The 14,635-nt window shown below is 40.7% G+C and overlaps 1 protein-coding gene across 1 annotated transcript; it reads left to right on the top strand.

The window, feature by feature from the left end:
• Positions 1 to 1,218: 1,218 nt before the first annotated feature.
• On the top strand, positions 1,219 to 14,627 carry LOC123513583 (bifunctional purine biosynthesis protein ATIC-like). Its single transcript, XM_045270833.1, has 12 exons — positions 1,219 to 1,349; positions 2,381 to 2,502; positions 2,697 to 2,849; positions 3,746 to 3,963; positions 4,266 to 4,441; positions 4,734 to 4,894; positions 5,664 to 5,819; positions 6,257 to 6,346; positions 6,724 to 6,936; positions 12,362 to 12,527; positions 13,210 to 13,370; positions 14,381 to 14,627. Exons 1-12 carry the CDS (start codon positions 1,328 to 1,330, stop codon positions 14,498 to 14,500), a joined length of 1,758 nt encoding a protein of 585 aa, XP_045126768.1. The 5' UTR covers positions 1,219 to 1,327; the 3' UTR covers positions 14,501 to 14,627.
• Positions 14,628 to 14,635: the final 8 nt, after the last annotated feature.

The raw sequence follows: 14,635 nt of genomic DNA, 5'->3' as shown, positions 1-14,635 counted from the left end.
GTACAGGTAATATTATGTAATAACCAATACATTAGCTATAAAAGAACATTGACAATATCCAGAGAACACATCCTAAGCTAAGTAAATCACGGAGATAGAGCCAGGCAATCTCGATCTCGTCTTAGAGTGAAAGTCGAGCGCTGAGCGATGATGTGGGCATGACTTTCCCTACCATCGGAAGTTTGCTATTTCCGCAAACTTTCTTTAATTAATACTCTCTGACACCTGCAGATAAGTCAATTCTTTTCAGCTTGTCCAGGGTTATCTAATATATCCTTTAAAGTTTAAGTATTTATTTGATATTTTTAATGTTTAGAGTGAGTAATCCTCCCGAAAAAAAAAAATAAATAAAATCCATAATTTCAACCAGCTTTAGGTTTGTTATAAAGTTTTGCTATCCTACTCATCTTGTATTGAAGATGATTCAGTATTGAGTGAAACTTATACCTTTAAACTGCTGTCTATATCATAACCAGAGTACATTTTCCTATTATCTGCATACAAATTTGTACTCTAATCTTCCCTAACAAACCGATACATTATATTCCTACCGTGGCTTTTCTTTCTCATCATAGTCAGTGTAAAGTATATGATCTAGTCAGGACATGAGTAAATCTAGCTGTCTTGAATCCCGCATAATATGAATGAAAGCCTCAAAGGGTCGAAATAATGAAGAGGCCTAACTATTCGTGGGCGATGGTGTGCCCCAGGGTGTGAGTGAGCCTGTCTGGTTTTAGGTCTGTTGCTATCCCGCTATATTTCTCTCCATCTCGCTCTCCGTCCACACCAAAATCATACTCGTGACGCCAAAATAGCAAAGGGAATCAAAGAAATATATGAAAACTTGAAACACCATGACAATAGCTAAATAAATACTAAATCAAGAAGAACCAAGTAAGATATCAGCAAGTTATCAGTACCGGGCTTGGACGCAAGGCAAGGAAACTAAACGAAAAGCAAGGAAGGAATATTCAAGTCAGACTCAAGGTCGCATAACCACGTGGATAGAAGCGTTCGTCTGGAGATAACATGGATAGATGTTAATGAACTCCCACTCTTTCTAATCCCTCTTCTAAACTTGATCCCAGTGCATGAAAACATCAGAAATGACAGGAAAATAAGCTAGCAGTACAATGGGGCGGGTATATTAATGGTAACAGCCTCTTCTAACTATGCTTGTCTGGTCCGAATGGTAAGAATCGGACGCTAGGAGGGAGAGAAGTGTTGAGAGAAGCCGGGGTGTAACCAAGGGACAGTCTGCCGGGTATAGTGGGATAGGTTGCTTGTAAAGGACAGTACGAGGAGTTATTCTTGGTGATCAGTGACCATGGCTACCGGAGCAAAATTAGGTAATCTATCGCTGTTAAAACTAGTTAAAACATATTGCTAATTTACGTGTGCTTAATGATTTAGTTCTGTGGTAAGTGACTGATTTTGAAAGATTTAAACTTGTACTGCATATAGCACTGATGGATGTCTTGGTGTGTTCAAAGCTAAAGCCAGCTGCTATCCAATTTAAGTATATTAGTGGTAATTGACTAAAGGAAGATGTATTTTGATAAGAGTAAGTATTGAGAACGTAAAATGCCCAGCCATCTTTGATAATTTTAATCTCCTTTACTGCTTATAGTGTCTCAGTGGTAATTTATGAGTGTGAGGTATTGTATATGTACGTATATACATTATGATAAGTGCATTAATTTTTTGTAACCATTAATCAATAAGAACAATCATATTCATCCATTTAATTCCTTCAATACTGAGACACATTTTTACCTTCAAATTTGTGTACGATTAGGCGATTTTATTGACATTAATACTCAGTCTTCAATAACTTTAATCCCCCAGGAGTTTCTGATACTGTATAAAACCACCAAATAGCAAGCAATGAATATGGAAACGGGTCATGGTACTTAAGGGATTGAGGTAGACCCAATTTCTTTTAATGCTTTTGTATAAATAGGATGCTGTAGCGGAGGTGGAAAGTGCTTGAGTTACAGTAAGTGTGGCTTTTAATGCTTCATAGTAGTGTGTTTGATACAGTCGTAGTGATTAGAAGTTGTGTATATGCTGCAGTCGTACTGATTAGAAGTGTGTTTAGTGTAGTCGTAATGAGTAGAACGAGTACTTCATCAAACAATATTAGATGCTTCTTACCGGGAGTATTGTGTGATTCATATCACTCTATGAACTGCGGTGAAGGAGTACATACTACATAGTGAGGAGTGGTTAGAGAAGGAGGAGGAGGATGATCACGAGATAGTCTTTATTCAGTGATTCTTCTCATTGTTACTAATTCTCTGCCACCCCCCCCTCTCTCTCTCTCTCTCTCTCTCTCTCTCTCTCTCTCTCTCTCTCTCTCTCTCTCTCTCTCTCTCAGCCGTCCTCAGCGTGTCTGACAAGACGGGCGTGGTGGAGTTAGCGCGTGGTTTGGCCGCCGCGGGACTCAAGCTGGTGGCTTCAGGAGGCACCGCCACGAAGCTCCGGGAGGCGGGACTGGAGGTGAAGCAGACACACACACACACACACACACACACACACACACACACACGATGGATATTAAATTTTTTTCGTTGACTCGTTTATTTTCGTTACTTGCTGACTTTCCTGTTACTTATTTTCTCGTCATTAATGTTCCTCTCTCTCTCTCTCTCTCTCTCTCTCTCTCTCTCTCTCTCTCTCTCTCTCTCTCTCAGGTGTCGGACGTGGGGACTGTCACTGGGGCCCCGGAGATGCTTGGTGGGCGGGTGAAGACTCTGCACCCAGTCATCCACGGGGGAATCCTTGCCAGGGACACCAATCCTTCTGACCTCGCTGATCTCGCCGCCCGGAGCATCTCTCTCATCCAGGTGACGTGTTACTTGGGCCCGTATTTTGAAACGCTTTGCTCTCCCACCATCACTACTTAGAAGACACGTGTTTTTTTAAGAATGTTTTTATGGTTTTGTTGATGGATTGGCAAGATTTCTAGTTTATCGAAAGGAGGAACTTTTGAAAACCGGGCTAGTTGTCTGTGGCCTTGGAAAATTGTCGTGGTGAGAGAGCAAACCATATCTGCGTACAGGCTTTGTTTGGTCTTGCCTTGGTAGTCAGTCAGCTTGTTAATGTATGAAGTTTCTGAGATTTCAAACCTTCAATCTCGCGCTCCTCTCTAATTCGTTTACTATTCATCTCGTTTTCCGTTTCCTAAAATTTTCTTCGTCTTTTGATATTGATGTTAAAACGTGAAATGATGTTTTTTGTTTTGCTTATCCAGATTCTTCGTAATATTAACCACTTCAGCAATGAGACACATTTTTATCTTGAGATTTGTGTACGAGTAGACCATTTTATTGACATTAGGAAAGGTCTATGGAGGTCGGAAGATTAGTGACCAGACCCTTCACTATTTCAGTCTCCACTTAAGTTTCTGAGACTGTATAAATTCACCAGATGGTAAGCAGAATGAATATGGAAATGGCGTCATATGATACAGAAGAGGTTAAGTCATTTTTCTTTTTTTTTTCTTTAGTTTCTGTGCTGTTTCCTTACTTTTCTTCTATCTAGTGTTATTAGTTTTTTTCATAGTTAGTCTTGTGTGGCGAAACTTAAGCGATGTTTTTTGTTTTTCTTTTGATTTCTGTACTGTTTCCATACTTTTCTTCCATCTGCTTTTAATATTATATCGTTTTTAGTCTTGTGGTGAAATTTGGCGTTGTTCAGATGTTTTTGTTCATTAGAGAACAATTACGATGTCCGTGTCCAGGTGGTGGTGTGTAACCTGTACCCCTTCGTGCGCACTGTGAGCCGGGAAGGGGTGACTGTGGAGGAGGCTGTGGAGAACATTGACATCGGCGGCGTGACTCTCCTTCGTGCTGCTGCCAAGAACCACTCCCGGGTCACTGTCCTCTGCGACCCCGGGGACTACACTCGCGTCCTGGGGGAGATACAGGGGGCTTCAAGGGACACGGCTCCTGCTACTAGGTAAAGTGTGATGAAAGCTTTATTTGACTAGTTTTTTGTTAAGTAAGAAAGGATAACTGGCAGTATAAATAAAAGGCCTACTTAATTGTCAGGCCTACTTAATTGCCAGTCCCCATGCAGGTCGGAGAGTCCGCCAAAACAAAGGGGTAAATGTCTTAAGCCTCCCTCTTATTAGTTTTGTATGTGCGTGGTATATTGCTGGCAAATATATTATAAATTACTACTACTACTACTACTACTACTACTACTACTACTACTACTACTACTACTTCTACCTACCATCGTCCTTGTGACTCTTGCAGGCAGGAGTTGGCGCTGAAAGCCTTCACACACACAGCACAGTATGACGACCACATCAGTGACTACTTCAGGAAGACCTTCTCTGCTGGCGTGTCCCAACTGACGCTTCGCTACGGCATGAATCCCCACCAGAAGCCTGCGCAGGTCTTCACGCAGGGGGCCAAGCTGCCTCTCACTGGTAAGGCCTGCAGTGTTTTTTTTTTTTTTTTTTCAAGGTCAGGCTCGATTCTCAAACACTTTTGCGCTTCACCTCCACTCTTTCAAAAGGCTTTATTTAAATTTCCACGAGGTTTTAGATGTGTTTTACGTTTCTAGAGGCAGATTGACAAGATATCTGTATTATTAACTGGATAAACTCTTGAAAACCCTGCTAATCACCTGTGGCCTTGGAAACAATCACGGTGAGAGCAAAGCGTTTCAGACCACAGACCACACCATGACCAATACAATGTTTATGTCGTTCCTCTCAGTGGTGAACGGTTCCCCGGGTTTCATCAACCTGTGTGACGCCCTGAACGCCTGGCAGCTGGTGAGAGAGCTGAGAGCTGCCCTGAGCCTGCCAGCCGCCGCCTCCTTCAAGCACGTGTCACCCGCCGGCGCAGCTGTGGGTGTGCCGCTTGACGAGACAGAGGTATGAAGTGAGAAGCGGTGTCTTGTTTTGAATGGAGTATATAATTGTGATATAGATGCTTTTATTATTATTTATTTGTTGCCTGGGATGAGTTTGTGTTGGTAGTGTGGTGAGGATAGAATAACAGTGAGTCATTGTAATAGCAGTAACAGCGACTTTAGTGGAAATAGAAATACAGTCAGTAGTAGCACTAGCAGTAATAGTAATTGCAAGAGATTGATTAATAATAGTAGCAGCAGAAGTAGCAGTAGTAGTGTCAGTAGTCATTGCATTAGTAGTAATCTTAGCAGCACAAGTATAATTATTATTATTACTCTTATTATTAGTAGTAGTTGTAGTCGTAGCAGTAGTAGCAGCAGCAGTAATAGTCATAGCAACAGCAGTAGTAGTAGTCTTAGTCGTAGTAGGAGTAGTAGCAGCAGCAGCAGTAATAGTCATAGCAGCAGCAGTAGTAGTAGTAGTCGTAGTCGTAGTCGTAGCAGAAGCAGTAGTAGCAGCAGTAGTAATAGTCATAGCAACAGCAGTAGTAGTCGTAATAATAATAGTAGTAGTCGTAGTAGTAGTAGTAGTAGTAGTCGTAGCAGCAGCAGTAGTAGTAGTCGTAGCAGTAGTAGCAGCAACATTAGTAGTTGTAGCAGCAGAAGTAGTAGTCGTAGTAATAGTAGTTGTCGTATAGTAGTAGTAATCATAGTACAGTAGTAGTAGTAAAGTAGTAGTAGTATTGATAGTAGCAGCAGTAGTAGTCACTCACCACCCGCATCACCTCCAGGCCCAAGTGTGCATGGTGGACGACCTGGGCCCGCTGACTCCCCTGGCCACGGCTTACGCCAGGGCAAGGGGCGCCGATCGGATGTCCTCGTTTGGTGACTTCGTGGCGCTGTCTGACGAGTGTGACGCCCTAACGGCACGCATCATTTCCCGGGAGGTGAGGACTGGGGATTTTAACATTATTAATTGTAAAAACACTCTTGAAAATCCCGCTAGTCATCTGTGACCTTAAAAAACAGTAGTGGTGAGAGAGAAGAGTGTTTTTTAAGGTGTTTTTTATGGTCCTAGAGGCAGTGACAAAATTTCCTCATTATTAATTGTAGAAACACTCTTGGAAACCCTGCTGTTCATCTCTGTGCCTTAAAAAATAGGCGTGGTGAGAGAAAAGCGTTTTTTAAGGTGTTTTTATGGTTCTGGAAGCAGAGTAACAAGATTTTCTCATTATTAACTGTAGAACCACTCTTGAAAACCCCGCTAGTCATCTCTGTGGCCTTGGAAAATAATCGTGATGAGAGCAAAGCGTTTATGAATACGGTGTGTGATTTGGATGATGTAGTAGAAAGTGTCCTGTAGCACGTACCCTGTGTCTTCTAGGTGTCTGATGGTGTGGTGGCGCCAGGCTACACCCCCGAGGCCCTGGAACTGCTGCAGAAGAAGAAGGGAGGGAAGTACTGCGTGTTGCAAGTGAGTGAAGGATCCGGGAATGAATGAGAAGTGAAAATTTGCGCAAAAATGTAGTGATAAATTGCAATAGCCGCATAATTAAGACCTGCTTGGAGAATACTTGTGTGACTATGTATAAATGCTGTACTGAAGAGTGGTAAAATGGATGAGAGGAGGTAAAATGTGTGAGAGAGAGAGAGAGAGAGAGAGAGAGAGAGAGAGAGAGAGAGAGAGAGAGAGAGAGAGAGAGAGAGAGAGAGAGAGAGAGAGAGAGAGAGAGAGCGCAAATAATGAGATGAAGTGATTTGATTGGCGGAAACTTAACCAAATCTCCCTCTTTCTGTCTCTTTTCTTTCTTTCTTCCTTTCTTTTTTTCTGCACCCATCCCTCACCTCCAGATGGACCCTAGCTACGAGGGCGGCCAGCAGGAGCGGCGTACCATCTTCGGGCTGACTCTGGAGCAGCGCAGTAACGATGCTGTCATCACCCCGGACCTCCTCACCAACATTGTCACCAAGAACAAGGAGGTAAGTCATGGTTCTTCTCCATTCATAGTTCAATTTCCTTCTTCATCATTTTCTTCTTCATCTTCTTCTTTTTCTTCATCTTTTTTCATTTGGTGTTTTTTTTTCAGTTTTCATTTTTAGATGATTTTTTTTCTTTTTTTCTTTTTATTTAGTTTTCCTTTTGTTTTGTTGTTGATTTTCTTTTTCCTTTTAATTTTTTTCCTTTTGTTTTGTTGTGGTGTTGATTTTCCTTTTCTTCTTTTTTAGGTAATTTTGTGATTCGCTTGTATTTTTTTGCTTCTATATTTTTTTTTTTTTAAAGTTATCTCCAAGTCCTTTTTTTCCTCCTCTCTCTCTCTCCTCTCTCTCTCTCTCTCTCTCTCTCTCTCTCTCTCTCTCTCTCTCTCTCTCTCTCTCTCTCTCTCTCTCTCCTCCTCCTCCTCCTCCTCCTCTTCCTCTTCCTCTTCCTCTTCCTCTTCCTCTTCCTCCTCCTCCTCAAATCGTTACGAAATTCTCAGCGACCCAACCATTGATGACGAGGACACCAAACTAATAGGCGATTCTCTGGTCCGAAACCAAATAGTTGAGGTTTGCTCGCGAGCCCCCAGAAACAGAAAAAGACACTGCATTCCTGGCGGTAGGATCGATGACATCACTGGCGCATTTGATGAGCTGACAAATGATTCAACCGAAAACACATTGTTCCTCATACACGCCGGGACAAATGACATACAGAGCACCAGATCAGAGGCCCTTCTTGAAAAATATCGTAAGATGATCAACAAATACAAAACAAAATCGAATAATATCATCTCTGGTATCCTCCCCAGAATTAATGCTGCCAATTCTTTCTACAACAAAGCATTCAGCATTAATTCTCGTCTCAGCAATCTCTGCAAAGAAGAGGGAGTTGATTTCATTAATCTATGGAACCACTTCTACGATCAGAAAATTCTGTTTTGGAAAGATGGCCTTCACCTGAATTCTGTTGGTTCAGCAAGACTGGGGCGTCTTTTCAATGAAGCGGTAACTGCCCATAAATCAAAAAACGTGAGTCAAGCACCAACAACAGGGATGACATAAACAATGAAAGCGAAACTGCCCCATCTGAGCGTAATGCCTTAAAATTTTGTTACATTAATGCGCGCAGTATAAGAAACAAATTTCAGGATCTAGAGGAAATTGTCAGCACAGAAGACTTCGACATTATCGGCGTGACGGAATCCTGGATTAACACTTCAAACAGAGACTTTTAGCAGAATTTTCGTTACAGGGCTACAATTTATTTAACTGTGAAAGAGAGCACAGAGTAGGAGGTGGAGTACTCCTATATGTCAAATCAGATCTTCGCCCGCTTTGGAAACCAGTCAAAAAGATAAATAATATCGATGTCTCATACGTTCAACTTAACTCTAAACCGCGAAAATTAGTAATTGGTGTCATTTACCGACCTCCAGGACAACTACAGGAAGCTGACAACAAACTATATGAACAAATAGCTGAAATTTGTTCGGAAAATGAGACCATAATTGTTGGAGATTTTAATCTTGCCGTTAACAGATGGGGCGATCCTTTAAATTCACACTCGGGACAAAATTTGTATAATAATCTTTTAGAAAGTGGTCTTGATCAACTCGTACAACATCCAACAAGAGGTGATAATATCTTAGACCTTATTTTAACGACAAATGAAAATATAATTTCTAATGTAGAAGTTGGTTCCGAATTCAGCACCAGTGACCACCGGGCGATTACATTCAATGTCAAAACAAGTAAGATGCTCACAAATGTAAGTAAAGAAAAAGTACCTGACTTTCGTCGAGCTAATTTTGGAAAACTCAGAAAAATTCTGTCTGAAAGCGATTGGAGCCAATTATCGAGTGCAAATTGTATAAATGAAGCGTGGAAAATATTTACATTTAAACTAGACCGAGCTGTAAAATCCTCTATTCCACTACGAAATAGGCGCTCAATCGCCAGCTATAAACCTAAATGGTGGAATTCAGAAATAAAAAACTGTCTCTCTGCTAAAAAACGCGCCTACCACAAATACAAAACAACACACAATGAAAGAGACAAGACTGAGCATGACCAATTGCGACGCAATGCTAAAAACTTATAAGGAAAGTAAGAAAATTATGAGCTCCATATCGCCAATCGTAGCAAGACAAATCCTAAAGAGTTTTTCAGTTATATCAGAACTAAAAAAGCAATAGCTTCATCAATAGGGCCGCTAGCTCTAGACAATGGCGAACACACGGACGACGAAATTGAAATGGCTATTAAATTAAACAATTACTTCGCGTCAGTCTTCACTGAAGAAAATCATTCAGAAAATCAGCCAACTGCACCAAATCACAGCAATAATGTCTGTTTAAATACGTGCGATATCCAAGAAAATGTAATTTTGAGCGCAATAAATAAAGTTAAAACAAACAAAACTCCTGGTCCCGATAAAATTTCTCCACGAATACTAAAAGAGGCAAAGAAAGAACTTGTTAAACCATTGTCTATCCTCTTTAATAAATCACTTAGCACTCGTAAAGTTCCTGATGACTGGAAACTCGCTAACGTAACTCCAATCTTTAAAAAAGGTGACAAGTCTCAAACTAGAAATTATCGACCAATTAGCCTCACTTCAGTGGTAGGTAAATTAATGGAGACAGTTTTGAGGGATAAAGTTGTTGCATTCTTAGAAAGTAACAACATAATAAACGAATCACAACATGGATTTAGAAACAAGCGGTCATGTCTAACAAATTTACTTGACTTTTTCCATGATATATATAATTTGTACGACAACACTAGAGCGGTTGATGTCATATATCTTGACTTCCAAAAGGCTTTTGACAAAGTGCCACATAAACGTCTTATCAACAAAGTAAAAGCGCATGGTATAACTGGTGACATTGCAGCGTGGATCGAGGATTGGTTGTCTGATCGTAAACAGCGAGTTGTGATCAATGGTAAATCTTCAGAATGGATTAACGTAAGCAGTGGCGTTCCTCAAGGATCAGTTCTGGGACCTATTCTTTTATTATATATATTAACGACATTGATGAAAGAATAAATTGTAAGCTCTCAAAATTCGCAGATGACACAAAATTGCAAACAGAGTAGACTCAGAAAGCCAAAGACAACTTTTGCAAAAGATTTAGATACTCTCATCGAATGGTCAAACAAGTGGCAAATGAAATTCAATATAGATAAATGCCACGTTTTACACATAGGAAATCAAAATCCTCAGGCGACATACAAGATGAATGATATCCCAATGACGAGTGTGGACAAAGAAAAGATCTTGGTGTCATTGTTTCAGCAGACCTCAAGCCTAGCAAACACTGTACTGAAGTCGTCAAAACTGCGAATAAATTAGTTGGTTTCATTGGACGATCTTTCACTTTCAAGTCTGAAAAATAATATTAACATTATATAACTCACTCGTCCGTCCACATCTCGAATACAATGTTCAGTTTTGGTCACCGTATTACAAAAAGATATTGAAAAATTAGAAAAATACAACGCAGATTAACAAAAATGATCCCAAGGTTGCGGAACAAATCCTACGAGGAACGCCTAAAGGAATTAAATTTATTTTCTCTTGAGAAACGGAGAGTAAGAGGCGACCTTATCATGCTTTTCAAAATTTTTAATGGGTTTGCAAATATGAATATTCAAAAATACGTATCAGTCGACCAGTCAAATGTCACCAGAAGCAATGGTTTCAAAATTGTTGGTAAGCGCTTTGTAACAAATGAAGTCAAACACTTTTTCTTTAATCGCATAGTCAATATATGGAATGGTCTGCCATCAAATGTTGTCAACTCAGGTACTATCGAAACGTTCAAAGTTCGCCTCGATAAATACTTTGAATGTAATCCCCGGTTGTCGCTATTCATTTCCGAATAATTTGCGCTTTTTCTTTTATCTCCCGGGCCTCTGATCGTGAATTAAATTGCCCGTTAGTTTAAATTACTCTCACCCTCCATACATGACACAGATAGCCCGGAGTGAACGGTCACTACTTTTACTCTCGATCTGTGAAGGGCTGTGGATAGTCAAGAGCCCTGACAGTAGGTGACCATCATCGGGATTTAAGGTACCAGGGTCACCGCTGCAGGGGGTAACCATACAGTGTGCGGCGCCCTTTAAAGGGAAGTGCACTTTTACAGTGGTTGTACGGAGCTGGGGCCTGATTGACTGCTGCCTCTCTTGAAAGCGCCAGGCAAGGCTGCCGCACCACCTTTTTGACTCCACACTGTGTTTACATACATACTACACTACACTGCATACACGCACAGATAGCCCAGAGTGAACGGTCACTACTACTACTCTCGACCTGTGACGGGCTGTGTTTGGAGAGGGCCTTGTCAACCATTGATCATCATCGGGAACTAAGTACCAGGGATCAATGTTGCAAGGGGTTATCAGCGTACGGCGTCCCTACAGGGAAAGTATGCTATCTCAGTGGATTGAACGGAGCTGGGGCCTGATTGACTGCTGCCTCCCTAGAAAGCGCCAGGCAAGGCTGCCGCACCACCCATTCGACATACACACTGTGCATCCACGTACACAATGCACACACCACATGACATTCACCAAGCGTTAACACTTTCCCCCACAAACACAAGTAGTCAGACGTAGATTACACATTTCCTTTTCACTCTACTAAAATTCCATGTGATTTTTTAATATCACATGGTTTCGCCTTTTTTTCCTGCCAGCCTCGGCTGGAGGGAGGGGCAGGTGGGAGGAGCCTTCTGCTTTGCTGTCCTGTCTCTACCACTGGTAGTTAGTAGATAGTTTTCACAAACAGCCTAGTAAGGACCTAAGGGTCTGTTGCTGTTTGTCTTCCTTTGTATTCCTCCTCCTCCTCCCGGCGTGACTGTTTTTGGGGGTTATCGTTTTTTTAGGGGAATAATGATGTGTGACTGTTTTTGGGTTTGTGTTGTATTTCTAAGGTAAGAATTGGTGATTTTAGCTGTTTTGGGATAGTAGTTCGTGCGCCTGTGTTTTGTTTGCTTATCGCTTTATTTAGGGTGATAACTTGTGGTCATGTAGGGGAATAATGATGTGTGACGGTTTAGGGTTTGTATTTGTAAGGTAAGAATTGGGTTTTATAGCAGTTTTGGGGCTAATAATTGGTATATACGCCTGTTTTGTTTGCTTCTTATCGTTTTTAATCATGATAATAAATTGTTTCCATGTATTTTGTTGGGTCATGGTTAGTATTTTCTGTGTAATGATTGACGTCTGTGTGTTTTGTTGGTTATGTATAATATTTCAGGGTAATTGTTAGTGTGTGTCTGTTTCAATGGCTTGTTTTATTGCTTTTTGGTACATCTCGGGGTTTTGCTTGCGTTTGGTTAGATTTTATTAAGTAACCATTCGTGTGTGTGTGTGTGTGTGTGTGTGTTAGTTGGTTTAATATTAGTTTCATAGGGTGATAATTAGTTTGTCTGTTTTGTTGGGTTAGATTAAGTAATTTTAGAGTAATGGTGTGTGACTTTTGTTGGTTTATTTTTCGTGTTTTAGGGTAACTATTGCTGTGTGTGTGTGTGTGTGTGTGTGTGTGTGGTGGTGGTTCTGCAGGTGGATGCGTCACCACCCTCGCGTTCTGGGGCTGAAATTCAAGGCTGGGGTGAAGAGGGCTGAGAAATCCAACGCCATTGACAACTACGTAGGCGGGACTGTGGGTGAGTGTCTGTTTGTTAGTCTCTCTCTCTCTCTCTCTCTCTCTCTCTCTCTCTCTCTCTCTCTCTCTTGATCCATGTATTTTTTTTCTCTATCCTCATTTTCTTTTAGTTATTATTATTATCTCTACTTTTGTCTGTCTGTTTACGTTTCCGGTTTTTTTACAACTTCTTCATCCGTTGTTCGTTCTGCACTCTCATTTCCTGCCACATTTTCTATTAGTCATTGCTTCGTCATCTATCTGTCGCGTTTTTTTAAATTGCGTTTCATTACTGTCGTTGTAATTGCTGTTGTTTTCATGTCTTTGTCTTTAAGTAATGCTGTTTTTTTTATTCATATTTTGGGATGTGAGTTTCAAAAGTGTTCGTGTGTGCAGTATATTTGTTCTTCTTTTGTGTGTTCTTCGTCTTATTCACACCTTGTTCTGCATTATTTTTTCTTCCTCTTACTCATCTTTCCTTGTTCTTCCTTTTACACCTTTCCTTGTTCTTCCTCTTACTCACACCTCTTACTCACAACTTTCCTTATTCTTTCTTTTGCACCTTTCCTTGTGGTTTCTTCGTTTTCTTCCTCTTCCTCACACCTTTCCTTGTGGTTTCTTCGTTTTCTTCCTCTTCCCCTCACCCTTCCTTGTTCTTCCGTTGTTTTCTTCCTCTTACACCTTTTCACTTCCCGCACCTTCAGGTAAAGATATGCCGGAGTCAGAGTTCGCTGCGGTGCTGGAGGAGGTGCCGCCGCCCTTGAGTCAGGCTGAGCGGGACGAATGGACGCAGCAGCTGAAGGGCGTCTCTCTCTCCTCAGACGCCTTCTTCCCCTTCAGAGACAACGTGGACAGGGCTAGACAGGTGAGATTGTCTGCCTAACCTTATGTCACCTAACCTAGCCGAGCCTTACTTAGCTTAACTTTAACCTAATCTAACTTAAGGTAACCTAATCTTGCTTAACCTAAGCTAGTCTAAACCTTTCTCATTCTTAACTTACCCTAGTCTTACTTAATGTAGTCTTAACTTGAACTAATCTTAACCTACCTAAGTTTTAACCTATCTTGGACTTAACTTAACCTTAGTCTTAACTTAACCTTAGTCTTAACTTAACCTTAGTCTTAACATAACCTGAGAGAGAGAGAGAGAGAGAGAGAGAGAGAGAGAGAGAGAGAGAGAGAGAGAGAGAGAGAGAGAGAGAGAGAAATGTAATGTATATAATGTGTTTAGTACATTGTAAAATGTTAATACATGGTGCAATTCATAGCCTCCTCCTCCTCCTTTGTTTCTATAATTCTCCTCCTCCTCCTCCTCCTCCTCCTCCCCCTTGGTGCGTGAAACCGCCTTTTTAATCGACTACTAATCTTCTCTGGCTAAGCAAATGCATGAAACCATCTTACATTATCGAGCAGTAATGTAATTTGTTTGTAATCCTACATAATCTTAAGTAATCCTATGTTGATCCTAAGCAATGGTATCTGAATCCTTTGAGTAATCCTATATTGATCCTAAGTAATCTGAATCCTATATAATCGTAAGTAATCATATGTTAATCTTAAGTAATTGTATCTGAATCCTATACAATTTTGAATGATCCTATGTTGATCCTAAATAGTGGTATCTGATTCTCTTCCCGTTAGATCTTAAGTAATCTGAATCCTATATAATCTTTAGTAATCCTGTGTTAATCCTAAGTACAGTAGTGGTATCTGAATCATTTGAGTAATTCTATATTGATCCTAAGTAATCTGAATCCTATATAATCTTAAGTAATCCTATGTTAATCCTAAGTAATTGTATCTGAATCCTATATAATATTGAATGATTCTGTGTTGATCCTAAGTAATGGTATCCGATTCTCTTCCCGGTAACAGAGCGGTGTGGAGTACATAGTGAGCCCTGCCGGGTCCACCAACGATGAGCTGGTGGCGGAGGCGTGCAATGAAAGCAATATGGTTCTCGTTCATTCCAATCTGCGTCTGTTCCATCACTAAATCTTGCCCTTCTTTCCTCTTCCTCTTTTTTTTCGTTCCTTTTCTTTTTTCTTTTCTCCTTTTTCCTTCTTTCTTCCTTCTTTCTTTTCTTTCTCTCTTCCTCTTGTTCTTGTTCTTTCTTTTTTCTTTTTTTTC

Source organism: Portunus trituberculatus, chromosome 36 (genome assembly GCF_017591435.1).
Source record: "Portunus trituberculatus isolate SZX2019 chromosome 36, ASM1759143v1, whole genome shotgun sequence".
Taxonomy (NCBI): Eukaryota; Metazoa; Arthropoda; class Malacostraca; order Decapoda; family Portunidae; genus Portunus; species Portunus trituberculatus.
This window is presented reverse-complemented; position numbering and strand designations above follow the sequence as displayed.